Source organism: Ceratocystis lukuohia (genome assembly GCF_044167205.1).
Source record: "Ceratocystis lukuohia strain C4212 chromosome Unknown Supercontig12_pilon, whole genome shotgun sequence".
Lineage (NCBI taxonomy): Eukaryota > Fungi > Ascomycota > Sordariomycetes > Microascales > Ceratocystidaceae > Ceratocystis > Ceratocystis lukuohia.
The window spans coordinates 2,882-27,888 of record NW_027263531.1 but is presented as its reverse complement, the minus strand read 5'-3'; the positions used below and the strand labels follow the sequence as shown (position 1 = coordinate 27,888).

At 49.0% G+C, this 25,007-nt stretch overlaps 6 protein-coding genes across 6 annotated transcripts; 4 read left to right on the top strand and 2 right to left on the bottom strand.

Moving 5' to 3' along the window:
- Window positions 1-573: 573 nt before the first annotated feature.
- Window positions 574-1,572, bottom strand: HOO65_120006 (Retrovirus-related Pol polyprotein from transposon TNT 1-94; the record flags this gene model as incomplete). Its single annotated transcript, XM_071004758.1, has 2 exons — window positions 574-1,444; window positions 1,505-1,572. The coding sequence occupies 2 exons, from the start codon at window positions 1,570-1,572 to the stop codon at window positions 574-576; spliced, it is 939 nt and encodes a 312-aa protein (XP_070855710.1).
- Window positions 1,573-2,093: 521 nt separating this feature from the next.
- On the top strand, window positions 2,094-7,269 carry HOO65_120005 (Copia protease; the record flags this gene model as incomplete). The annotated part of the gene is made up of 5 exons (XM_071004757.1): window positions 2,094-3,430; window positions 3,532-3,610; window positions 4,035-6,333; window positions 6,626-6,781; window positions 7,019-7,269. 5 exons carry the CDS (start codon window positions 2,094-2,096, stop codon window positions 7,267-7,269), a joined length of 4,122 nt encoding a protein of 1,373 aa, XP_070855709.1.
- A 3,310-nt stretch (window positions 7,270-10,579) lies between these two features.
- HOO65_120004 (uncharacterized protein) lies at window positions 10,580-11,430 on the bottom strand (the record flags this gene model as incomplete). Its single annotated transcript, XM_071004760.1, has 2 exons — window positions 10,580-10,623; window positions 10,713-11,430. 2 exons carry the CDS (start codon window positions 11,428-11,430, stop codon window positions 10,580-10,582), a joined length of 762 nt encoding a protein of 253 aa, XP_070855708.1.
- A 1,605-nt stretch (window positions 11,431-13,035) lies between these two features.
- HOO65_120003 (Retrotransposable element Tf2 155 kDa protein type 1) lies at window positions 13,036-14,025 on the top strand (the record flags this gene model as incomplete). The annotated part of the gene is made up of 1 exon (XM_071001746.1): window positions 13,036-14,025. The coding sequence occupies one exon, from the start codon at window positions 13,036-13,038 to the stop codon at window positions 14,023-14,025; it is 990 nt and encodes a 329-aa protein (XP_070855707.1).
- Window positions 14,026-14,180: 155 nt separating this feature from the next.
- On the top strand, window positions 14,181-21,904 carry HOO65_120002 (Retrotransposable element Tf2 155 kDa protein type 1; the record flags this gene model as incomplete). Its single annotated transcript, XM_071004756.1, has 3 exons — window positions 14,181-17,653; window positions 17,990-20,143; window positions 20,203-21,904. The coding sequence occupies 3 exons, from the start codon at window positions 14,181-14,183 to the stop codon at window positions 21,902-21,904; spliced, it is 7,329 nt and encodes a 2,442-aa protein (XP_070855706.1).
- A 1,955-nt stretch (window positions 21,905-23,859) lies between these two features.
- On the top strand, window positions 23,860-24,710 carry HOO65_120001 (uncharacterized protein; the record flags this gene model as incomplete). The annotated part of the gene is made up of 2 exons (XM_071004759.1): window positions 23,860-24,577; window positions 24,667-24,710. The coding sequence occupies 2 exons, from the start codon at window positions 23,860-23,862 to the stop codon at window positions 24,708-24,710; spliced, it is 762 nt and encodes a 253-aa protein (XP_070855705.1).
- Between the last annotated feature and the right edge of the window lie 297 nt (window positions 24,711-25,007).

The following is a 25,007-nucleotide window of genomic DNA, read 5'->3' as shown; positions in this document are numbered from 1 at the left end:
CTAACCCTAACCCTAACCCTAACCCTAACCCTAACCCTAACCCTAACCCTAACCCTAACCCTAACCCTAACCCTAACCCTAACCCTAACCCTAACCCTAACCCTAACCCTAACCCTAACCCTAACCCTAACCCTAACCCTAACCCTAACCCTAACCCTAACCCTAATCGTCTGGTTTTGTGCCTATTGACCACAAGTGTTTGTCCGCTGATTGTTGATGAATCTTTTTCAGTTTGTGCTCACCTGCGTGGCCGAACTTCACATGGGCATCCTCGTATGATATCATCTTTACATTCGGTTCCATCGTTTCAGTGCACGGGATGGTGTATAGTCCGTCCTTGTCTACACAGATCGTTTTTCTACGTCCCATTCTGATGAAGGCATGGTATTCTCGTGCTACAACTTCCAGTCCTTTATGGCATAGCTTCTTTACTGACAAAAGGTTTTGATTCAGCCCTTCTACATGATAAACGTCTATGGTAACCCTGAATCCCCCAACATCAATCTTGGCAAGACCCATGATCCGGGTTTCCAGCCGAATTCTGCCCCAGAATACTGGTATGGGATTTATTTTTCAGTGGCTGTGGATTCTCATTAGATCTCCTGTGAGGTGATGCGTGCTGCCACTGTCAATGATCCAGTGGTTGGGGGTTTTCTTACTCTGGTTATCCATGAAACTCATGTTGGCATTTATCTTCCTATTGTCCCATGATGCTTTGTTCCTGCAAACGTCTTCAGTGTGGCCTACTTTATTGCAGAACTGGCATGTAGGCCTGGGCTGGTTCTTGTTCCCGTAGCGCGTTTTGGCGGGTTCCTTATTCGCACTGGCTTTCCATGATTTGGGCATCATGGCAATGTCATCATCGATGTTCATCATCACCTCGTTCCAGGTTCCGGCGCCTTGTCTAACATTCTTTTCGAAAATCTTAGCAATGTGTGACGGCAAACGTGAAATCCAGAGGTCGATGAAGATTCTGATGACAAAATTGCCCATCGTTGTGTCGTTGGTGAGGGACTCAAGTCCAGGGATGTCTTCCATTTTGTCGCGGAGATTGAACCATTTCTTCGAGGCGGTATCGTCTTCTTGCCATTCCATATCCCGCTTTATATTGGAAAGTATTCCAAAATGTCTGCGGTGCGTGGAACCGTTGTACCTTTCCTTGAGTGATGTCCAACATTTTGTCACATTGTCTGAGTTCTCAACAACACCAAGGTCCTCTTCATGGAGGCCAGCACGAATTATCCCGAAGGCATCGGCTATATCGGCCATTTTGTCATCCTCTGACTTTTCGAGCTCCATAGCATTGACAAATTCCTCCTCCTGGAGTCCTTTGAACAAATATGTAACTCTTCTGGCCTTCAGATTTCTGATCGTTCCTCTTGACCATTTCTCCCAGTTAAGGTCGTTGAGTTTTGGAAAATTCAGGAACATAGTTTCCTTCGAACTATTGCTCGGAGTTGCTTGTCTTTCCTGCCTTTTGTTGGAGTTCATCGACTCAACTAACGTTTTCAAGATGATACTGAGGTTCTCTTGGTCAATGTTATCCGTTGCGACGTTCTGGTTGGATGCCATCTTGAACGGTCTATGTGTATTTTTTTTTTTTTTTGAAGAAACAAAGTAGGCAAGCAAGTGCTGTCGAGATGTGATTAGGGAGATTTCGAATTCGTTCCGTCTTGTTGAACAGTGTCTTGATTGATACTTTGTCGTGTGGCGGATTGTTCTATTATCAAATCTTTTATAGGAGGTGTTCTACTAGTTGAAAAAACACCGGGCTCATAACCTGTTATGGATTGTCTTTTGTTAAACTTGATTATATTAAGGGAAGAGTTTTCTCTCACGAGCCACATCGTGCTATACATATCTACGTAGTGTATTTACCCGATGTTGACCCGGATAGTGGCAGAATATCCACAACACCACCGACGATTCACAAGTAGATAGAAAACGAAAGAGATTATCAAGTTTAATACCAAAGAATAGGTTATGAGCCCGCGCTACGCAACAACATAATTTTTTTTTTCTCTGTCTCTGAAAACAACGAAGTTATGTCAGCTCCGCGCCGATCAGCAAGGTTAAACTCTGATCAAGAAACAATGTTTCATTCCCAGGAAACCCCTGCCCTCGAGCAGGACCCCATCGCCTCCACGCAGGCATCACCCACATCTGCCCACGCGCAGGACCCTTTCGCCTCCCCGCAGGCATACCCATCTGCCCACGCGCAGAACCTCCACGCCTCCACGCAGGCACACCCATCTGCCCACGCGCAGAAACCTCACGCCTCCGCCCAGGCACATCCTGTCCACGAGCAGGAAACCAAATCCGAACAACGCAATGGCCCTCCCCCCAGTGCCATGCTGACGATAAGCCCAAACGACTTGCTGGAGATGTTCCACAAGTTCACCGCAACCACACCAACCCAGAACGCACCCAACCCGAAGGAGTTCACAGTTGCACAGCTCCTCCAGACAGGGTGGTCTCTTTCCATGAGACCAGAGAAGGTGCTAGAGTCAAAAAACACATGGCCTACCTGGCACTCCACCGTCCAGTCTTCATTGAGGGAAATCGGACTCACGCTGGAAGACGTCGATTGCCTCCCGGAGGAGACCAAACTTCGTATCATCAGGGTAGTGAAGGATAATGTATCACTACGTCTGCAGCAGAACGTGATAGCGTGTGACTCCTTCACGCTGATGATCGAACAACTCCGAACCCTGACTGTCGGAGAGCTCAAGGATCCGAGCGTCCAGGTGGAACGGGAGTTGTGCACTTTGCGACTGAAGCCAGGCGAAAACCTCCTCGAGTTCCTCGAAAGGTTCCAGCTACTACTTGCCAGAGCGTCTGCGACTGGTCTCAATCTGCGAGACACAACCAAGACCAACTACCTGATGGCTGTGGTAGGCGAACACTTTGCGTCCCTGAGACCACATGTCGAGCCTATGCACAAGTTCTCCGCCGTTTTCAGCCTGCTCCAATCCGAGGCGGAGTCACCGGAATACAGACGACCGCCAATTCCCCGTTCAAACCCCCGGACAACACCCAGGACCTCCAAGTCCAACACGGGAAAGCAACGAACGGGGTGTTGGAACTGCGATGTCGTGGGACACCACTCCAGTAAGTGTCCCGAGAAACGTGACAATGACAAGGTCAAGAGCAAGGCGGACGAGCACAAGGCTCAAAGAAGGAATGGTTCATCGGCCAACACCCGACAGAACAGCAGAAGCGTCGCCGTTTCAGCTGCAGAGTCTGAGGAAGATGAAGGTATGCAAGACAACAACCAAGAACCCGAGATCCCATGCACATTCACCGTTTCCATCTGCACAAACACCGATAACCCGAACAAGCACAAACTGACAACAACGTACGACAGATCGATGAGCTGCTGGTTGGCAGACAGTGGTGCGAACACGCACGCTGTCAAGGATCTGGACGAGTTTGTTCCGGGCTTGGTGGTGGATGTGAAGATAGGGGTGAAGACGGGAAACGGGAGATTGGTGGCTAAGAAAAAAGGGGATGTAGCGTTATATGTACCAGGTACGAATACAACAATGCTTCTCCAGAATGTTCTCTTCTTGCCCGAAGCGCCGGTAAATCTGCTGTCCCTACAGCACTGGTACGAAATTGGTGGAAGGCTAAGTGGGATGAAAATGGTCCATGACCACCAAGTCAAAATCATGATCTCTCGAGATTTCCAGTTCCAAGCTGTGAACGTTTCCAGCTACTGGAAAGAACCACAGGACCCATGTATTAAGGTTGCACCTTGTTCGGAGAAAAGGAAGTGGGAGGCCTCTCACCGCCCCCCGACAATCACAATCTGCCATTGACGATCACAATCTGTGTCTGACAATCACAATCTGCCTCTGACAATCATAATCTGCCTCTGACAATGATAATCTTAGCTCTTGGTATAAGTATTCATCCAGCGCACCTGAAATCGACTGTTAGTTTAGTTTACTCTTCAATGCGAAATATTTGTCCCTAAGTCCTAAGTGCTGTGAAGATCCAGTTCCTAAATCGTGACCTTAACACCATGCAAGGATGACATGATCCTCTTCCCCTTACAGAAACCAAACTCCAACCATACAACATTGGAACACACAAGGTTGGCCCACATGCGAGCAGGCCACATCAATAACGAATCTCTGCGAGCGACATGCTCCGCTGTGAGAGGAGCAGTCGTGGACAAACCTCAGTTCGATGACACGTGGCCATGCGACACATGCGTCAAGGCTAAAGCAGTACACTATACACCACAGGACAAGAGACCACCAGTCCATGCTGTAATGGATTGCATACATGTGGATGTCACAAGCGTAGGATGGTCGTCGAAGAGCAATGCAAAGTACTTTGTGGTTGTCACAGACAAGTACACAAGGTACAAATCTGCCATAGCCATACCAAAGCTCACTAAGCAGGCAGGAGACCTGGTTATCACGCAAATCAAAGCCTGGACACTCCAAACAGGACGCAAACCCATAAAACTGATGATGGACAATGGGACAGATGTCAACATATCCAAAATGAAGAGATGGGCAGCGTCTGAAGGTATCACTGTCCATACATCACCCACATATTCACCAGCCCAGAATGGGATAGCTGAAAGGGCAGTGCAAGAGGTAACTCGCAAGCTGCGCTGCGCTGTGGCTGATGGATTACCGGAAGACTTCTGGGATGTAGCTTTACCATCTGTGATAAGCCAAATCAACAACGCTGTGCCTGCAGGAAGTGACACCAAACGCTCACCACAGTGGGAATGGGAAAAGGAAATAGCGAGGCTAGCAGGGCGACCTGAGCCCGAGGCACCAAGCATTGCACACTTCCGAGTCATCGGCTCTAGAACGGTGGTGACGCTGTCGGATCAGGACGTGGCCAAGATGAGGATCCCCAAGATCACCCCGAGAGGTGTTGAAGGGATTCTGCTAGGCTATGAAGGAACACACATGTACATCGTGTTCATACCATCACTGGACAAGGTTGTCCGGACACAGAACGTGCGCATCTTGGAGGATGTCGTCAAGCCGAATGGGGTGACACTGGTTTCACGCCCCCAAGGAACGCTCAGGCCAACAGCACATGACAAGAAACCCAACGCATCTGTACAATCCACAGGCGGACCCAACATCGATAACTCCCCAGAGGAAACAGTCGAGAGCAATCTGAAAGCTCTATCGGTCTTCACTGAACCAGCTACACCAAGGCAGGCACTGGCAGCCAGTGAAAAGTGGAGGGTAGCGATTGACAAGGAGATCGAAAATATGCTGGCGTATAATGTCTTCGAGTTCGTCAAAGCTCCTGAGGGCCGATCCCTGATTCCAATGAAGTGGGTGTTCAAGGTCAAGCTGGATGGGAAATACAAAGCAAGGCTTGTGGCACGTGGAGACAAGCAGAAGGAGGGCATTGACTACAACAAGACATTTGCGTCGACAGCCCATACTGACAGCTGGAGGATCCTCATGGCGTGCGCCGTGGTAACAGGCAGAGTGGTGAGACAAGCAGACATAACAGCTGCATACCTGCATGGCATCATACAGGAAGATGTCTATGTCAAACCACCAGTGGAACTGCAGGACTACTTCAAGCGATTCCCCGAGGCTGGGTACAAAGTCGGTTTTGCACCAGGGCTGGTCATCAAGCTCAAGCGCACGCTCTATGGCCTGAAGCAGAGCGGACACGAGTGGCAACAAGTGCTGAAATCCAACCTGAAGGAAATGGGCTTCCACCAAATACCATGCGATCCAGCCACATACCGTGATGACGTTCGAGACGTCACAGTATGCACTCACGTTGATGACCTACTATACGACGGACTGGATGAAAGGACAGTCAAGGATTTCGAGCGTGACTTATGCAATAGGTTTCACACGAACCTTAGTGAAGTCCCGAAGTGGCTTCTGGGGGTCAACCTCGCCCTCAACCCCAATGGCATCTCCCTGGACCAAATCACCCTAATCGAGAACATCCTTGAGGAGGCTGGCATGCAGGATTGCAAGCCATCGTCAACACCAGCTGAACTGCCAGAATCTTGTCCGTGGCAGGACAAAGGAAACGACCCAGGGGACCACGAACTGGGGAAACGACTCGCGGACAGATACCGGAGGCTGGTAGGAAGGATGATGTATGCCAGCACCATGACCCGCCCCGACATAGCTTACGCCCTCAGTAAGCTTGTTGCAGCTTTCAAGGCGCCAAAAGAATCCGACAACAAGGCCCTAATGAAACTCCTACAGTACTTGTCCACGAACAAGAGCTTCAGGATTGTCTACACAGCCCCAACGAACCAGACCAGGGACAAGCCCATAAACTGTCACATGTACACAGACGCCACATGGGTCGACGGTCCTGATGGGAAATCAACGAGCGGGATTATAATTTTCATAGCAGGGGGGCCTGTTATGTGGATGTGCAGAAGGCAAAAAGTAGTTGCTAGTGTTGCCGGTGCTAGCTATTGATGTCTCAAGAAGTATACCTTAAAGCGTTTTATTGTTAAATAAACTAACGAGAAAAGAGAAAGAAGAGAAAGAAGTAAAAACTAGAGTGTTCCCCCTCTTTAAGTATTGCGAGGATTTGCCAAGGACACGTCTCCCCTTCACGTGATCCTTTCCTGTACCCTTGCTCAACCTTCTCATAGGCGCCCAGCCTATAACAGCTAGGAGTTCACTGGAGTCTGAACTCATTTCCATGTCAGAAGGGATGGCCGCTGCGACCTATGCAAAGAACTTCGCCAGCGCCATTGGACACACCCTAGACATTGAAGTGCATGCAGACAACAGTGGAGGGATTGCGTGTAAGGCTTCACGAGATACAAGAAGATTCAATTGTATAACAGCTCTGTATTTAAGAAGAACTCGATAAGTTCTAAAAGAAACTAAAGGGAGCTATGCTAACAACAGTGGTCAAGTGGTTTATATGTACGTTGGGGAAGATGCACTTTGGTAGGGGGACTAGGGGAAGATGCAAGGAAAAGGGGCTAGAGAGAGAAAGGGGGGGTGAGGGCAAGGCCTGAACCATACATGATCCGTAGATCATTACATTGCGATGGCAAACAAACCAGATGCAACGTCCAAGGCAACCAGGCACATCAGGGCCAGCGATTTTTATATCCGTGAGAAAGTCGCCGATGGAACAGCCAAGCTCGGATACGTGAGCACAAAACAACAGATTGCCGATGCCCTAACGAAATCGCTATCAGGACCACTCGTCGAAAAGTACAACAAGGTAATGTTCAGAGGGCTAAACCCAAACATTCCACCCCACCACTCTGTGGCAGCCTGAGAATGCACACCTGCCGATGTGAGGGGGGGTGTCACGTGGCGGTAGCAAGGGATATGTTGAAATTGGTCCTTGTTTTATTATTTTTAAAGTAGATGAAAAGTTTTACCACTCCTCTTTTCCTAAATACTCCCCTTTTTAAGATAAGCACAAAGTCTTATCAGTTTACCCGAACTTCATCCGGAACTTGTTGGGAAGTTTGCTTCAACATCCCCCCCCACTTTCCCGGAGTTCCGGATAAGTGGGTTTCTGCGGCCACGCCGCTTCTGGATTCCGTAGTCCTATCATAGCCCTAAATTCAGGCATCTTTTGCGGCCCTAATGGTTTCGTCAATCCATCTGCCGCCATGCTACTCGTTGGGACAAATCCGATTTTTACCAAACCTTCTTTCACCCACTGTTTGACAGCATGGTATTGCGTGTCAATGTGTTTAGTGCCCTTCTTGACTCCCAATGCTTTAGCTATCTTTATGGCTGCTTGATTGTCTCCAAAAACCAAGGTTTCTTTTTTCAGCCATAAGCTTTGGCATTCTTCCGGTTTTGTCTCGAAGGTCCCGATGATTTTGTTCAGTATACGTCGTAAATGTATACCCTCTTTCGCACATGGTGTTAACCCGATGTACTCGGCTTCCGTTGTTGATGTTGCCACGGTTGCTTGTTTCTTGGAGCTCCAGCTTATGGCCCCTCCAAGTCCGATGAACACCATCCCACTGACTGACCTGCGGTCTTTTGCATTTGCGTAGTCCGCGTCACTATATCCGACAATATCCATCCCCCCTTGACGCGCTTCGTAGCATATGGAAAATTTAGATGTGTCACGCATGTAGCGCAGCACTCTCTTTAGCCCTTCCACGTGTCTCGGGGTTGGTCTTGCCGATGCCTGTGCGAGGCTTGATACAGCAAATGCTATATCTGGTCTCGTCATAAGGGCTGGGTACATGATTTTACCCAAGATTGACTGGTATTTTGTCGACTCTAAGATCATTTCCCCTTCTTGTGCAGGTTCCACGTCCTTCCAGTCTCCAATTGGTGTGCGGATCGAAGTCTTCCTATGTTCTCTAAAGCCTGATTGGTCGACCATTCTCTGGATGTATTGTTCCTGGTTTAACCACATTCGTCTCCGGGATCTGTCGCGATATACTTGCACCCCGATTACTTGAGTAGTTTCACCCAGATCTTTGACCTTGAACTTCCTCGAGAATTCGTCCTTAAACCACTGGATCGATTTCATGTTTGGCGCCGCAATGGTAATATCATCCACGTATAATAGAACCAACATCTTTCTTTTCTCGTGAAAGAGCAAACACGGTTCTGTTATCGTTTTCGAAAACCCCATTGCCCTGAGATGCGCTGTACAATCCTCATTCCACTGGTATGCGGCTTGCTTCAAACCATACAGGCAGCGTTCCAACTTCGCAACCATACCGTCAGGGCATTCAACGTTCGCCGGCAACTTGACGTAAACCTCTTCTTTCAGCCTTGATTGTGCAAACGCATTGCATGCATCAATCTGGTGACATTCCAGGTCATATTGGCATACGGATGCCAAAAATAACCTCAGAGTCGCACTGCCTGGTGTTGGTGCAAAACTTTCAAAAAAGTTCACACCATACTCCTGCCTAAAGCCTCGCACGACCAACCTTGCTTTGTACTTCTCAAGTTTTCCATCAAGGTCGTACTTCTTGGCAAAGACGAAGCGGGTGTCTATTGGGACACATCCTTCCGGTTTGGGAACAAAGCGCCAGGTCCCGAATTCGGTCAGAGTGTTCAACTCCCTATCAATGGCCCTTCTCCATCCTTCGCTTTCAGTTGGGTGCAGAATAGCATGATTGAGTGTCATAAAAGGCTCGGACAACGCTATCATGGCTCTTTGCGTCGTTCCGTCCTCCTCGTCTATTCTCTGTTTGCTTCTCGGCGGCTGCTCCTCCATCAATTCATACCCTTCGCTATTTTTTCGCTTTGGGTTGTTTCGATTCAGCGATTCTATCAGCAAGTTTATTCTCGCATTAACTGCGTCTAACTGTGCTGTATCAATTCCTGTTACCGTCTTCGTTCCTGAAAAAGGTTTTGGCGATTGAATTTCTTCTGCTGCATTTTTTAATGAGGTTATTTCCTCTTTTTCTGGTGCCGGCATCGGCTCCACAGGCTCGTTCCTCGCTGGGAATCGCCTAGTGAGGACAGGTAACCTCGCTGGTTCGCTTTCTCGTACCTCACTTCGCAACTCCTCTTGTTGCGGTTCTTTTGGTTGCATATTCTCAAAGAAATGCACCGACTCGGAAACACGTACTTTGCTCGCATTAACGTCCCACACGACGTAGCGGCCATCTACGTTTTCATCATAGCCTAACAAGAGAGATTCACTCCCCCTAGGTCCATGTTTCGATGTGGGCAGGTGTCTAATGACCCGGCATCCCCATCGACGGATGTGATCCGTCCTTGGCTCTATTCCGAAGAACAATGTGTATGGAACCCCTTGTGAACTCAGCGTCCTATTCGATATGTAGACCGTTGCCTTGGCAGCCTCCACCCAAAACCTCTTACCCAGTTGAGTTTCTGATAGCAATGTTCTGACTCCCTCGTCCACCGTTCTTATCGCTCTCTCAGCAATGCCGTTTTGGTTGGACGAGTCTGGTAAGGTATAGGTCGTTTCTGTGCCATTAAGCCTCTTCCATTCTTCAAAAATCTGCTTGAGCTCCGGTGCATTGTCGCTTCTTGTTCGTTTAATGGTTTTACCCATCTTAAGTTCAATGCCCCTTCTCCATTCGTCTAGTGCTCGCTGGACCTCGCTTTTCTTTCTCAATGGCAATAGCCACTTATACCGGGAAAAATTATCAACTACAATGGCGTACCATCGGTGACCATTTCTTCCAGATTCATGCGGTCCTGATACGTCAATCGACACACTATCGAGTGGTTCTTCTGCCGCCATCGACACTGATGACTGGCCGTGGCTTTTGGTTATTTTGCCTTGCGAACAATCTTCGCACCTGTAGTCCTCAGGTCTTGGAGGGGTCTTGCTTGGGTTGATTACTCTCAGCCTTCTGTCGCTGACGTGTCCAAATCTTTTGTGTAGATCATCATACACTGTGAAACATGTGCTTGTGATGGAGTCGTCTTTCCTCAACGGGATAATTATTTCCCCTTCACTGTCGCTTATTGTGACTGTCATGTTTTTGAATAAGACGGATTTGCCTTCTTTCATTAAAGCCATGACTGAAATCAAGTTTTCAGTCAAGCCTGGCACGTATAACACTTTTGACAAGGTAAGACTTTTATTCCCAGTTTCTATGGCTACTGATCCAACCTTCGACGCTTCAATGCTTCTCCCGTCCGCCACTTTTACCGTCTCCTGGGTTTTCTGTGCATTATTCAACACTGTTAGCTCTTTCGTCATATGACATGAGCATCCGGAATCGATTACCCAGTTGTGGCATTCAGAGCACTTACTTTGAGCATCTTGGTTGACCAGTTGAGCCTTCTGGTCGGAGTTGGTCTTTCTTTTCGACCAGCAGTCAGCAGCTAAGTGTCCCTTCTTCTCACAGTTGGTACACTTAACCTTTGGCCTATCTCCCTTGGTCTTCTTGTCGGTACCTTCGCTTTCAACGCTAATTCGAACTTTTTCCAATAGTTCTAGCGTCTTTGCTTCGGTATACTTCTCCCGCCTGCTTTCGAGGATAGCAGCCCTGTACGCTTTCGGTAGCTGCCACGTAAACGTCCTAAAGACGTGCTGCTCCTTCATCCTGTCCTCTTTCGTGGCGTCCTGGTCGAAGTTACGGTTGTGGATCGTTTTGAAGTAAGCCCAATTGCTTTTCATGGACTTCCCTTTTTGTACAGGCGTTTTCAGCAGCCTCTTGTACTCATCGTAACATTCGTCCTGCGGGTCCGGAGCACAGATATCTTTGAGGACCTCATATGCTCCATACAAGGTATCCTCGTCCCTAACTAGGGACTGGTGGTATTTATCCAAATTCATATTAAGCAGACTCCTCGCTGCTTCTTGATCTTTGGTGTGTTTTTGTTTCTGGCTTGCGCCAGATACATCGGTTCTCTTGACACCTTCCATGGGATCTTTCTGGAAAAGGTAATGCAGCCCGCTATTCTGGAGCTGGACAAGGAGGCTGTCCTCCCACTCATTCCAGTTGCTTTCATTAAGTATGATCGACATGTTGGCTGTTTCGGGTGTTGGTTGAGTCGAGTGTTGTTTTATCTATACAATCACACAAAATATTATAAGCCTCGATTGACTTATGAGAACGATATAGCAATCGTTCGACGAAGGTAATTGATTATAAGCTCATAACCTGTTGAAATTGGTCCTTGTTTTATTATTTTTAAAGTAGATGAAAAGTTTTACCACTCCTCTTTTCCTAAATACTCCCCTTTTTAAGATAAGCACAAAGTCTTATCAGTTTACCCGAACTTCATCTGGAACTTGTTGGGAAGTTTGCTTCAACAGGATAAGAGTGGCGTCGCGTGGCTGCAGCCAAGGGCATGTCAATGCCAAACACGTGACCACAGGGTCCGGGCCATCCAAGTACCAACCCTAGGTCACGTGACCCACGTGTACTATATATTCCATTGTGCCACCGACGATTCACAAGTAGATAGAAAACGAAAGAGATTATCAAGTTTAATACCAAAGAATAGCTTTTGACATATATTTCTCGTTATCTGCCTGTATTCTTCCTCGAAATTTGACCTCCAAGTCTATCTTCAACTCGCACCTCATCATCAGCCCTTACATTGACTTCTTCAGAACATTGCATCCCTATTGTCTTTGTAAGTCTTCTACTTCTTGTCTTTGATAACTGGAATGGTTTTAACACTTAGTGCTTAGCAAATATGCAACCCTGGACCATTGTTTGTCTTCTTACCATCACTAGCAATGCAATTGCCGCTCCCACAATTCATGTCGTGAACGGAGTAGAGTCAAACTCTAAGCTTAATGCAAGAGACGGGAACTGTTATTGGAAGGGTGATTACTGCTTCTGCATAAAGGATGGCAAAGAAGTTTGGTCTATGGATGAGATGTGCCCATCTCTCAGTGCAGCCCACTAGTAGTATCTGCTATCATTCTATATGTTCTTTAGAGTTCTCTGGCCAGTTCCATTTATAGGCTGGCAATTTCATGATCCATTTCATCAGACCTTGTTTCTTCACTCGATAGTTGCAATGTAACTAGCTGTTCAAAAGTACACTTCATCTGAAGCACCTATTGCTCCTCAGTGGAATAATATTCCTTTCTTCTCAGGTCTCATTGGCTTTTTAGTCGTTCGGTTGTCCAGCTATTCAGCTGTCTGGTCATCCACCAGCCATCTAGCCATATAGTGACTTGGTGGCTCATGCCATATTCGAGGTTCAAGTTATCCACGACCTTTATAAGTATTAAGGTTGCACCTTGTTCGGAGAAAAGGAAGTGGGAGGCCTCTCACCGCCCCCCGACAATCACAATCTGCCATTGACGATCACAATCTGTGTCTGACAATCACAATCTGCCTCTGACAATCATAATCTGCCTCTGACAATGATAATCTTAGCTCTTGGTATAAGTATTCATCCAGCGCACCTGAAATCGACTGCTAGTTTAGTTTACTCTTCAATGCGAAATATTTGTCCCTAAGTCCTAAGTGCTGTGAAGATCCAGTTCCTAAATCGTGACCTTAACATCATTTCGCATTCATCAAACCTTTTACTTTTTACCTTCAAAACCCTTTTACCCTTTTCTTTTTTTTCATCCTCCTCCTTCTTTCCCTTTCCCCACCAAGAAAACATGTCTTCAAAAGCAATGAAGATCGCTGTCCCCGACTCAGACTCAGAGATGGCGGAACAGTTCCACGAAGCCTCAGCCCCAGCGTCAATCGTCCTAGCGGGCAAATCACGTGCACCTCCGGTCCTAACATACGACAACTCGAAACCCTCTAACTACCCTGCTTTCCGAACCTTCCTAGAAGCACAATGGGTGTTAACAGGAAACAACTACGTATCCCAGGCTGAGTTCATCCTGCACTGTTATGGACACCTGGTAGATGGTGCTTCCTCGCAGGTGCACAACTATGTGAAGACGATGCTCAAAAAGCCTGAAGAAGCTAATGTCGAGAAGTTCCTCGAGCATCTAGATACGTTGTTCGTGGACCCTGCTGCTGCCGCCCGGGCTCTTCACCAAGTGTCAACATTGCGAGTCAATCTGTCGGCATCACCCCAGGCACATGTGTCCATGGTAACACAACTGTTGAACGACGCAGGTTCCAGTGCGTGGGCTGACAACGTAAAGAAGAGACAACTGACAGCAACGCTCCCAAAGAAAGTGCGTGATGCCTTGGCGTCACACCCAGACGTGGGAACGTACGAAGAATACACAACAGTTGTCATGGTGGTTTGGCAGAAGTTGTGCGAAGATTTCCCCACTGCCTTTGTGGCACCACCCCCTGCCCCCGTCCATACGCATCGCCACTCTCAACCAGCACCGGATGCGATGGATTGGACCCCAACGCCTGTCGCAGCCGCCTCACATAGCGCGCCGAACAAACCACGAGCCAAGTGGGTGCCTCCTGCTGTGCTCGAAAGCAGAAAACAGAACCGGCTTTGCTTCCGCTGTGGCGCAAGTGGGCACGTTATCCGAACGTGCCCTTATCTTCCCCCTACTCCCCCCACTGGCCAACGCCCGACCCGAGTCAACAACAGCAATGTTGTCGTCAAGCCCCTCTTGGAAACGGACGAAAACAATGGCCCCTCTCCTGGTTCGGAACACCAGGAAAACTAGATACCTCTGGTCAAAGTCGTGACCAGAGGTCGGAAGCAATTTCCAACAAAGAGCTTAGCAAGTTAGTAGAAAACTGGCAGAACGAACAGAATTCTCAAGGAGCTACTTCGATTAATTTAGATGTAGTAATTAATGATAAATGTCCTGCTTCCGCCATGATAGACACTGGTAGTGCCTCTCCATCCATGATCACTCTAAGTCTCGTACAAAAATGGAAAATTGCAACGCATAAAGCATCCCGACCGATTAGATTGTCCCCATTCAATTCCAAGGATCCTGTTACGGTAAACACGGTGGCCATTTTCACACTAGATGTGTCTGGCCAAAAGGAAAATCACGTCGCCTGGGTGGTCCCTGAGCTTGCAGAAGACTTGCTCATTGGCTACCCATGGCTAAAGAAGAAAGGCGCACTCATTGACTGCGAAAAAGACACGGTTACGTTCAAATCCGGCATTGTTGCCCACGGAAAACTTACGAATGCTCCAAACTTCCGCTCAACGTTGGAGCAAATTTACGATGTTACGAAGATCCTTCACACTGTCAGCCAGGACTCTCTCCATGTGTTCATGGCTTCAATCGACGATATCAACAAGGCGCTTGACAGACTCCAGAGAGACCGACAGCCTGCAGACCCCAATGTCTGGAAGAAGAAGGTCCCCCACTGGATTGATACTGAGAATGTCAAAGCGTTCGACCCTGACGCACAGTTTACGAAGAAACTTCCCCCACGGCGACCTGGACACGACCACAAGATAGAACTCACGGTGCCAGACGAAGAAGCCCCCTGGGGTCCCCTGTACAGTATGACAAGAGAAGAACTAGTTGTACTACGACAAACTCTTCTAGCGCTACTGGAGAAGGGTTACATCGAAGAAAGTCAATCCACCGCTGCTGCACCAATCCTTTTCGTCAAGAAGCCCGGTGGTGGCCTACGTTTCTGTGTGGACTACCGCGCACTGAATGCTGTTATGAAGAAGAACCGATACCCATTGCCTAACATTACAGAAACATTGAAAAACGTCTCTAAAGCAAAATGGTTCACAAAGCTAGACGTGGTCTCAGCCTTCCACAACATAAGAATTGCAGAAGGTGATGAGTGGAAAACAGCCTTCAGGACAAGACATGGCCTCTTTCAATGGAAAGTAATGCCCTTTGGCCTGGCCAATGCTCCTGCAGAATTCCAAAGTTTCCTGAACTCCCTTCTACGGCCCTATTTAGATGTGTGGCTGTCTGCATACGTTGATGACATTTTGATCTACACTGATGGAACGCTTGAAGACCATTACGAAAAGGTCAACTTAGCACTAAAGAAGATCCTGGAAGGAAAACTGACAATTGACATTGACAAGTGTGAGTTCGCAGTGACTAAAGTCAAGTACCTCGGCTACATCCTCGAACCTGGGTCCGTTTCTACAGATCCCTCCAAAGTGTCCGCTGTCACGGAATGGCCAACACCAAAGAAAATCAGAGACGTCCGCTCCTTCCTAGGCTTGTGCAACTTCTACCGCTCCTTCATTCCTGACTTCACCAAACTCGCCAATCCCCTACTACAGTTGACAAAGAAAGACCAAGCATTCCAGTGGGGTGTACAAGAAGATGAAGCCTTCCAAGAACTCAAAACCGCTTTCACGACAACACCCATCCTATGTACACACGATCCCGAGCTTCCCACTATAGTAGAAGCAGATGCCTCAGGCTATTGTTTAGGCGCTGCCCTCCTACAGAAACAAGCTGACAACTCTACACGGCCCTGTGCTTACTTCAGTAGGAAGATGACTGCTGCAGAATGTAACTACCCAATCCATGACAAAGAAATGTTGGGAATAATCTGTGCACTGAAAGAGTGGCGCAGTGAACTGAAAGGTTTACGAGACGAATTCACCATCCTCTCAGATCACAAGAACTTACTGCACTTCACAAAGTTACAGCACCTATCAGAACGCCAGACAAGATGGTACCTCACCCTGAGTGAGTACAATTGCAGCATTGTCCACCGCCCTGGGAAATTATCCCCCCTCCCAGACGCACTCTCTCGCCGAGATACCCCAGACGACGCATCAGACGAACGCTACCAAGGCCGCTTAGTGACCATGTTACATGGTGACTCCAAGACACTGAAAATCTGCACAACAGGAACCCAACAAGCAGTACCCTCCCTTCCCCCTGTCCTGAGAGAACTCTGGGTAGAAGCATGCAACTCAGATGAAATGTATGCAGAAATCCATAGAGCTCTAACTGAAGGGTTGTCCCAGTGGCCTGAAACCATCAGAACAAAACTAAGGGTAAATGTATCAGACTGCTCCCTGGACGCCGATTCAGCAGTACGCTTCAGAAACAAACTTTGGGTACCGGAATACGAACCACTACGCACAGCAGTACTTCAGAACATCCACGATTCACCAACACTATTGCACCCTGGTAAAAACACAATGCAAGTCGAGTTCGCACGTGAATTCTTCTGGCCTCGTTATGTGGAGGATATTCGCCGCTTCTGTCGAAATTGCCAAGTCTGTGGCAGCACAAACATCCGAAGAGACAGCAAAGAAACCACACTCAAAGCCCTACCCATTCCCGACCAACCTTGGGCAGAGATTGCCATCGATTTCATAGGACCCCTAGAGCCTGCACAGAAGGGGGGTATAATGTATACACACATACTGACAATAGTCGACCGCCTGACCAAAGGCGTTATGCTCATCCCCACCAACTCCTTGGACATGGAATCAGTAGCTGATAGCTTCTTTCAACACTACTACAGAATCCATGGGATGCCAAAATCTATACTCTCTGATCGGGAGTTTGTCAATGCAGCCTGGCGTCACCTATGCAAGAGACTAGACATCGAAAGACTGACAACCACAGCATACCACCCAGCGACAAATGGTGCTGCAGAAAGAATGAATGCTGAAATTAAGACCAAACTGGCAAAACTCAATGCTGAAGGCCCAGCCTGGTTAAATCTCTTACCAACAGTGGAATTCAGTCTGAATGCAACACCCTCTGCCGCTACCAATGTCTCCCCATTCTTCTTGCTACACGGCTACCACCCACGCACCTTCTCAGCACCACCATTGCCTGCAGAGCCCAACGAGAACGGCCCCCTTGGACAAGCCGAAAGAGTCATGCAACATTTGAGAAACGCCCAGAAATGGGCACACGCAAACTTGTCTCTCGCAAGGGCAGAAATGGAGCAGAGAGAGAACGAAGACCGCCGGCCAGCACCAGACTTCCCCATCGGCTCATTCGTGTGGCTAACCTTACGCCCTGAACAACAAGGCCAAGGCCTTGGACGGAAGTTGCGACAAAAACACCAACGCTGTAAAGTGTTGGAACGTGTGACACCCCATACATACCGCCTTGAAGTTCCTGGCTCACGATCACACGACGTCTACCACGTTGACCGATTGCGACTAGCAGCCAATGACCCCTTCCCATCCCAAGACACCCATAACAGCCAACCACAACCCATGGGAGTGATCAATGGAGAGAACTACTGGGAAGTCGAGAAAGTTTTAGGCGAACGCACCCACAGAGACAACAAACAAGTCAAAGTCAAATGGAAAGGCTACACAGAAGCAACATGGGAACCCATCGATGCCCTCCTAGAAACAGATGCATATAAACAGTGGTGCCAAGAAAAGGGCCAAACAACTAACCGAAGGAGGAGAAGAAGAGGCTGATATTAAGGTTGCACCTTGTTCGGAGAAAAGGAAGTGGGAGGCCTCTCACCGCCCCCCGACAATCACAATCTGCCATTGACGATCACAATCTGTGTCTGACAATCACAATCTGCCTCTGACAATCATAATCTGCCTCTGACAATGATAATCTTAGCTCTTGGTATAAGTATTCATCCAGCGCACCTGAAATCGACTGCTAGTTTAGTTTACTCTTCAATGCGAAATATTTGTCCCTAAGTCCTAAGTGCTGTGAAGATCCAGTTCCTAAATCGTGACCTTAACAGTGACAGCAGGCTGTTGCATGAGATCGTCTTTGCATTCTACGAGTTGTTGGAGAGGGGACAGCTCTCTCTCTCCCCCACCTACCAAGGACATGACGCCCTGCGCGATAGACTCCTGGCCAACCTGCGGCAGCATCACGCCACGGCCAAGGAGTCGAGTCGCTACGGCTACTCCAACATGACCGCATTGGACATAGCAATTCATGTGTGCGACGCCCTCAGGGCTGATCTGCAGGCGGCGAACGTGGAGAGAAGGGGGCAGCAGCTGGTGCTGCGTGGTTCGGCTTTCGCGAACAGGCCAATGAGCGTGGAGGATGTCGATGCTCACGTGGAGCAACTCCTGGTGGACAGGAGGTTCAGCAAGCCCAAGCTCTATGGGCGGCGAGCACTTCGCAAATGCTTTATCTGCCAGAAGGAAGGCCACTTCATGAACAGACACACGAAGGCCGAAAGAGACAGGCACATGGCAGAGTGGCGCACCAAGAAGCCCTCTGGCCCGGCACACGTATATGCCATGGACGCCTTCGACATGGAGTATGGAAGTTTCCATGGGTGCGTGGAAGAGGAGGAGGAGTTTGGCCCAGACCAGACCACGGAGATCTATGTGACGTGGGTAGATGGCAACAGGCGCGAGACTTTGGACGCGCTGGATGACAACAAAGTCCACCATTGGCTGGTCGGCGCTTCGGCTCCACGGGGCATGAGCCATGCCCAGCGGGAGCCCGCGGCCAAGGATGGATCCCGCTACTCTTCTGACGAGTTCATGGGCTTGATCATCGATACTGGAGCTGCAAAGGTGTCGACGGCAGGCATCAGTCAGTTCAAGGCGCTCCAAGCGTTGAAACCGGAGCTGGCACTTGATACAGCAACCAAGGGCCACATCAAGGTGCGCTTCGGCATGGGCCAGGCGTCCAGCCTGGGAACGACTGTGATCGACAGCAGTGTGGGGTCGGTCACTTTCCATGTGATGGATGCTGACACCCCCTTCCTTCTGTCACTGGCCGACCTCGACAGGCTTGGCGTGTTCTTCAACAACACGAAGAACAAGCTTGTCAAAGGCGCTGTCCACGTGAATGTCTTCCGTCGGTTCAGACATGCTTTTCTGCATCTTCCTGAGATGCCCCAGGGGAATGGGAGGGATGACGGCAGAGAAGGCGACTCGTTCTTCATGGAACAGGAACTCCGTCGACTGCATCGTCGCTTCGGCCACCCGTCAGTGTCAAAGCTGCACGCGCTTCTGCGCAAGGCCGAGCTGGGTGACACGACGACACATGAGGACCTGAAGAAGATCCAGGACTTCTGTCATCAATGCCAGACACACGAGGGACCACCCAAGAGATTCCGATTCAAGATCCATGGCGACGATCCCGCATTCAACAGCGTGATCTATGTGGACGTCGGCTACATGGACACTGGGATCTCGGAGGATGGGGAGAGCCACAGGAGGATGCCTTTCCTACATGTGGTGGATGAGGCGACTGGATTCTCGGCTGCGAGATGGCTGAGCAGCATGACAGCAAAGCACTGTTGGGACATGCTTCGCGAGTGCTGGATTGACACCTACCAAGGACCACCGGATGTCATCGTACACGACCAGGGCACGTCCTTCACAGGTGCTGAGTTCTCAGACCAGGCGAGGCTTCTTGGCACTGTGACCAAGGGAGTCGCTATGGAAGCTCACCACAGAGTGGGCAAGGTTGAGAGAGCCCATGCCATGCTGAAAAGGGCATTCAGCGTGATGACAAAGGAGAACAGCGGAGTGGACCGAGCGCTCAACCTCCAGATGGCGGTCAAGGCAGTCAACGATACGAGCGGCCCGGAAGGTCTCGTGCCGACGATGCTGGTGTTTGGCGCCTATCCACGGCTGACATCCGCCAGCACTCCTTCGCCCTCCATGACAAAGAGGGCCAGGGCAATCAAGATGGCCATGGCGGAACTGGAACGCTTCAAGAGCAACAGACAGGTCACTGAGGCTCTTGCTACGAGGAACGGTCCAGATCCGGAGATTCCAGCCATCGGCGCCCAGGTACTGACGTGGAGAGAGAATGCTGGCAATGGCGTACCAGGATGGTGTGGGCCGTTCACGGTTGTGAGCACGGACGCCAGCACGGTTGTGGTTGACAACGGCAACGGGATGACAACGACAATGGCGAGGTCGTCAGTCAAGCCACTGAGGTTGAGACGGCGCCACAGCCACCGAGGCGAGGCAGAGGCAGACCGAGACGTGCAGCGGCAGCGTACGCCGCTATCACAACAGCCACCGGCGGCGAGATCTGGATTGCAGGGACACCAGAGGAGGAAGACAATGGCACTTTCCCATCCTCATCTGCATCGGCTCCAGCACCAGATTTCATACATTCACGACAGACGGAAGTGAATGGTTTGCTGGAGAAAGGTGTGTTCGAAATCGTGACGAGAGAGTCAGTGCCTCCCCGCACTAGACTGTTCAAAGCACAATTCGTCGATGAGGTCAAGCACGCAGGAACGGCTCAAGCGATCGAGAAGTCACGGCTCGTGGTCTCCGGCCACTCGGACGCCGACAAATCGACAGTGCTGACCCAGGCACCAACGATCCAGCGAATGAGCCAGAGAGCACTGATCTCAGTGGGAGCATGCCGGCTCGAGGGCGGCAAGGTGAGGTTCCTCATGAGGGACATCAGTCAGGCCTACGTCCAATCCCTGTCCAAGCTTGCGAGAGCATTCTACCTCGACCCGAAGAAGGAGGTCAGGGACATCCTTGGCATTGGTGTGGAGAAGGTGTTGAGGGTGCTCAAACCGTTATACGGAATCGCGGAAGCGGGCAACCACTGGTTCGCGACTTACAGCAAGCACCATATCGAGAAGCTGAAGATGAGGCCCTCCACATACGACAGCTGCTTGATGATGAGTACCGTGGACGGTGAGTGTGGGATGGTTGGCCTGCAGACAGATGACACTCTGATTCTGTCTGATGACAACTTCGCCCAGCGTGAAGCAGCAGCCCTGAAGGAGGCGGGATTCCTGGCTAAGAATCGCGAGGAGCTTTCCAAATCCCATGGGCTGAAGTTCAATGGCGGCCTGTTGTCGATGATGGACGACGGCAGTCTTTATCTTTCCCAAGAGCGCCAAGTGATGAACATTGACACCATCGACAACACACCCAAGGTCAACCGGGGCTCACGTGGCAAGATTTCCGAACCACTGACCTGCAGAGAGCAATACGTGGCCCAGAGAGCTCGTGGGGCATATGTCGCGTCTGTCTGCCAACCCGAGGCGTCTTTTGATATGTCAACGGCGGCACAGCATACCAATCCTGACGAAGAGCAAGTCAAGGCCCTGAACCTGCGCTTGCAATGGCAGAAGGACAATGCAGGCCGAGGCCTCAGGTATGTCAAGCTGGACGAAGACACGATGCGCATCATGTGCTTCACCGACGCGGCCTTCGCCAACAACAATGACTTCACCTCGCAGATCGGCTATGTGATTGCATTGGCCGACGAGGAGGGCAAGGCAAACATTGTGCACTGGTCGTCAACCAAGTGCAAGCGGGTGACAAGGAGCGTGCTGGCGGCAGAGCTATACGCGCTGGTGCATGGATTTGACGTCGCAGCATGCCTGAAGGCCACATACGACGAGATCTACAAGCGCAAGGTGCCTCTAGTATTGTGCACAGATTCGAAGTCAATCTTCGACGCAATCACGCGGCTCGGGACGACCACCGAAAAACGACTGATGATCGACATCCAGCTGATGCGCCAGGCGTATGAACGCCACGAGGTGGCAGAGCTAAAATGGATCGCTGGTGGTGAGAACCCAGCGGACCAGATGACCAAGGTGCAGGCTAAGGCCTGCGACGCGCTCACGAGGTTGATTGACACCAACTGGATCAGCGTCACTGAGCAGATGAGTGTGGAGCGCCCTCCAGAGGGAGGCGCCTAGACCTCATGGACTGTACTTGGTGCAACTGGGTGTTGGATCCTCATGCGTTTTTACCATTCAGCTCACTCACGCCCTATGGGGTCTTCTTTTTCCTCCTTCTGACATGAAGGACTTGACCAGGTACTCGATGCAGATGGCATGCTTACCTCACCTGTGGGATAAGGGGGCCAAGTGGTCCTTATTCTACATGTACACTCTATACGCATCACAGAGGATCTGGGGCCAAGTGGTTCTGATCTTACATGAGTGTTTGACTTTGCTGGTTTCTGTTTTTTTCTTTACGCACTTGTGTTTCATTTTTCCACTGATGAACAATGACTCAAATTCCTTTTCACTGACCTTTACCTTTTTCTCCTGTTTTGGTTCACTTTACATGCAAGACAGCAGAAGGGCATCTCGACTTTTAAAGAATGCCCAGTGTTGGATAAATATTGGATAAACTACATGGAGGACAGGTATTGTGGGGAATTTGCCTTCGGTCGGGTTAACCCTGGGTAAACCCGAGCCTGAATACTTCAGCTTAGTTGTCCATGACGGAAGAACTTAACACTTTAGAGAATGAATAAAAAACAAGCTTCACCAATTCGATCAATCTGTATACCAGCACAGTTCCACGTGCGGTTGTACAGGATCACGAGTGACTTCTAAAGTGATATAACTGAATTCAGTAGATTATTCCGACACTAGGGTTGTTTTCATTGTCACCCTGAATATAGCTTCTTAACCAGGGCAGTTGGCTAATTAGTCGCTGACCTTCTCATAATGGATTGTACTGAATGAGCCACCAAGTCACTATATGGCTAGATGGCTGGTGGATGACCAGACAGCTGAATAGCTGGACAACCGAACGACTAAAAAGCCAATGAGACCTGAGAAGAAAGGAATATTATTCCACTGAGGAGCAATAGGTGCTTCAGATGAAGTGTACTTTTGAACAGCTAGTTACATTGCAACTATCGAGTGAAGAAACAAGGTCTGATGAAATGGATCATGAAATTGCCAGCCTATAAATGGAACTGGCCAGAGAACTCTAAAGAACATATAGAATGATAGCAGATACTACTAGTGGGCTGCACTGAGAGATGGGCACATCTCATCCATAGACCAAACTTCTTTGCCATCCTTTATGCAGAAGCAGTAATCACCCTTCCAATAACAGTTCCCGTCTCTTGCATTAAGCTTAGAGTTTGACTCTACTCCGTTCACGACATGAATTGTGGGAGCGGCAATTGCATTGCTAGTGATGGTAAGAAGACAAACAATGGTCCAGGGTTGCATATTTGCTAAGCACTAAGTGTTAAAACCATTCCAGTTATCAAAGACAAGAAGTAGAAGACTTACAAAGACAATAGGGATGCAATGTTCTGAAGAAGTCAATGTAAGGGCTGATGATGAGGTGCGAGTTGAAGATAGACTTGGAGGTCAAATTTCGAGGAAGAATACAGGCAGATAACGAGAAATATATGTCAAAAGCTATTCTTTGGTATTAAACTTGATAATCTCTTTCGTTTTCTATCTACTTGTGAATCGTCGGTGGCACAATGGAATATATAGTACACGTGGGTCACGTGACCTAGGGTTGGTACTTGGATGGCCCGGACCCTGTGGTCACGTGTTTGGCATTGACATGCCCTTGGCTGCAGCCACGCGACGCCACTCTTATCCTGTTGAAGCAAACTTCCCAACAAGTTCCAGATGAAGTTCGGGTAAACTGATAAGACTTTGTGCTTATCTTAAAAAGGGGAGTATTTAGGAAAAGAGGAGTGGTAAAACTTTTCATCTACTTTAAAAATAATAAAACAAGGACCAATTTCAACAGGTTATGAGCTTATAATCAATTACCTTCGTCGAACGATTGCTATATCGTTCTCATAAGTCAATCGAGGCTTATAATATTTTGTGTGATTGTATAGATAAAACAACACTCGACTCAACCAACACCCGAAACAGCCAACATGTCGATCATACTTAATGAAAGCAACTGGAATGAGTGGGAGGACAGCCTCCTTGTCCAGCTCCAGAATAGCGGGCTGCATTACCTTTTCCAGAAAGATCCCATGGAAGGTGTCAAGAGAACCGATGTATCTGGCGCAAGCCAGAAACAAAAACACACCAAAGATCAAGAAGCAGCGAGGAGTCTGCTTAATATGAATTTGGATAAATACCACCAGTCCCTAGTTAGGGACGAGGATACCTTGTATGGAGCATATGAGGTCCTCAAAGATATCTGTGCTCCGGACCCGCAGGACGAATGTTACGATGAGTACAAGAGGCTGCTGAAAACGCCTGTACAAAAAGGGAAGTCCATGAAAAGCAATTGGGCTTACTTCAAAACGATCCACAACCGTAACTTCGACCAGGACGCCACGAAAGAGGACAGGATGAAGGAGCAGCACGTCTTTAGGACGTTTACGTGGCAGCTACCGAAAGCGTACAGGGCTGCTATCCTCGAAAGCAGGCGGGAGAAGTATACCGAAGCAAAGACGCTAGAACTATTGGAAAAAGTTCGAATTAGCGTTGAAAGCGAAGGTACCGACAAGAAGACCAAGGGAGATAGGCCAAAGGTTAAGTGTACCAACTGTGAGAAGAAGGGACACTTAGCTGCTGACTGCTGGTCGAAAAGAAAGACCAACTCCGACCAGAAGGCTCAACTGGTCAACCAAGATGCTCAAAGTAAGTGCTCTGAATGCCACAACTGGGTAATCGATTCCGGATGCTCATGTCATATGACGAAAGAGCTAACAGTGTTGAATAATGCACAGAAAACCCAGGAGACGGTAAAAGTGGCGGACGGGAGAAGCATTGAAGCGTCGAAGGTTGGATCAGTAGCCATAGAAACTGGGAATAAAAGTCTTACCTTGTCAAAAGTGTTATACGTGCCAGGCTTGACTGAAAACTTGATTTCAGTCATGGCTTTAATGAAAGAAGGCAAATCCGTCTTATTCAAAAACATGACAGTCACAATAAGCGACAGTGAAGGGGAAATAATTATCCCGTTGAGGAAAGACGACTCCATCACAAGCACATGTTTCACAGTGTATGATGATCTACACAAAAGATTTGGACACGTCAGCGACAGAAGGCTGAGAGTAATCAACCCAAG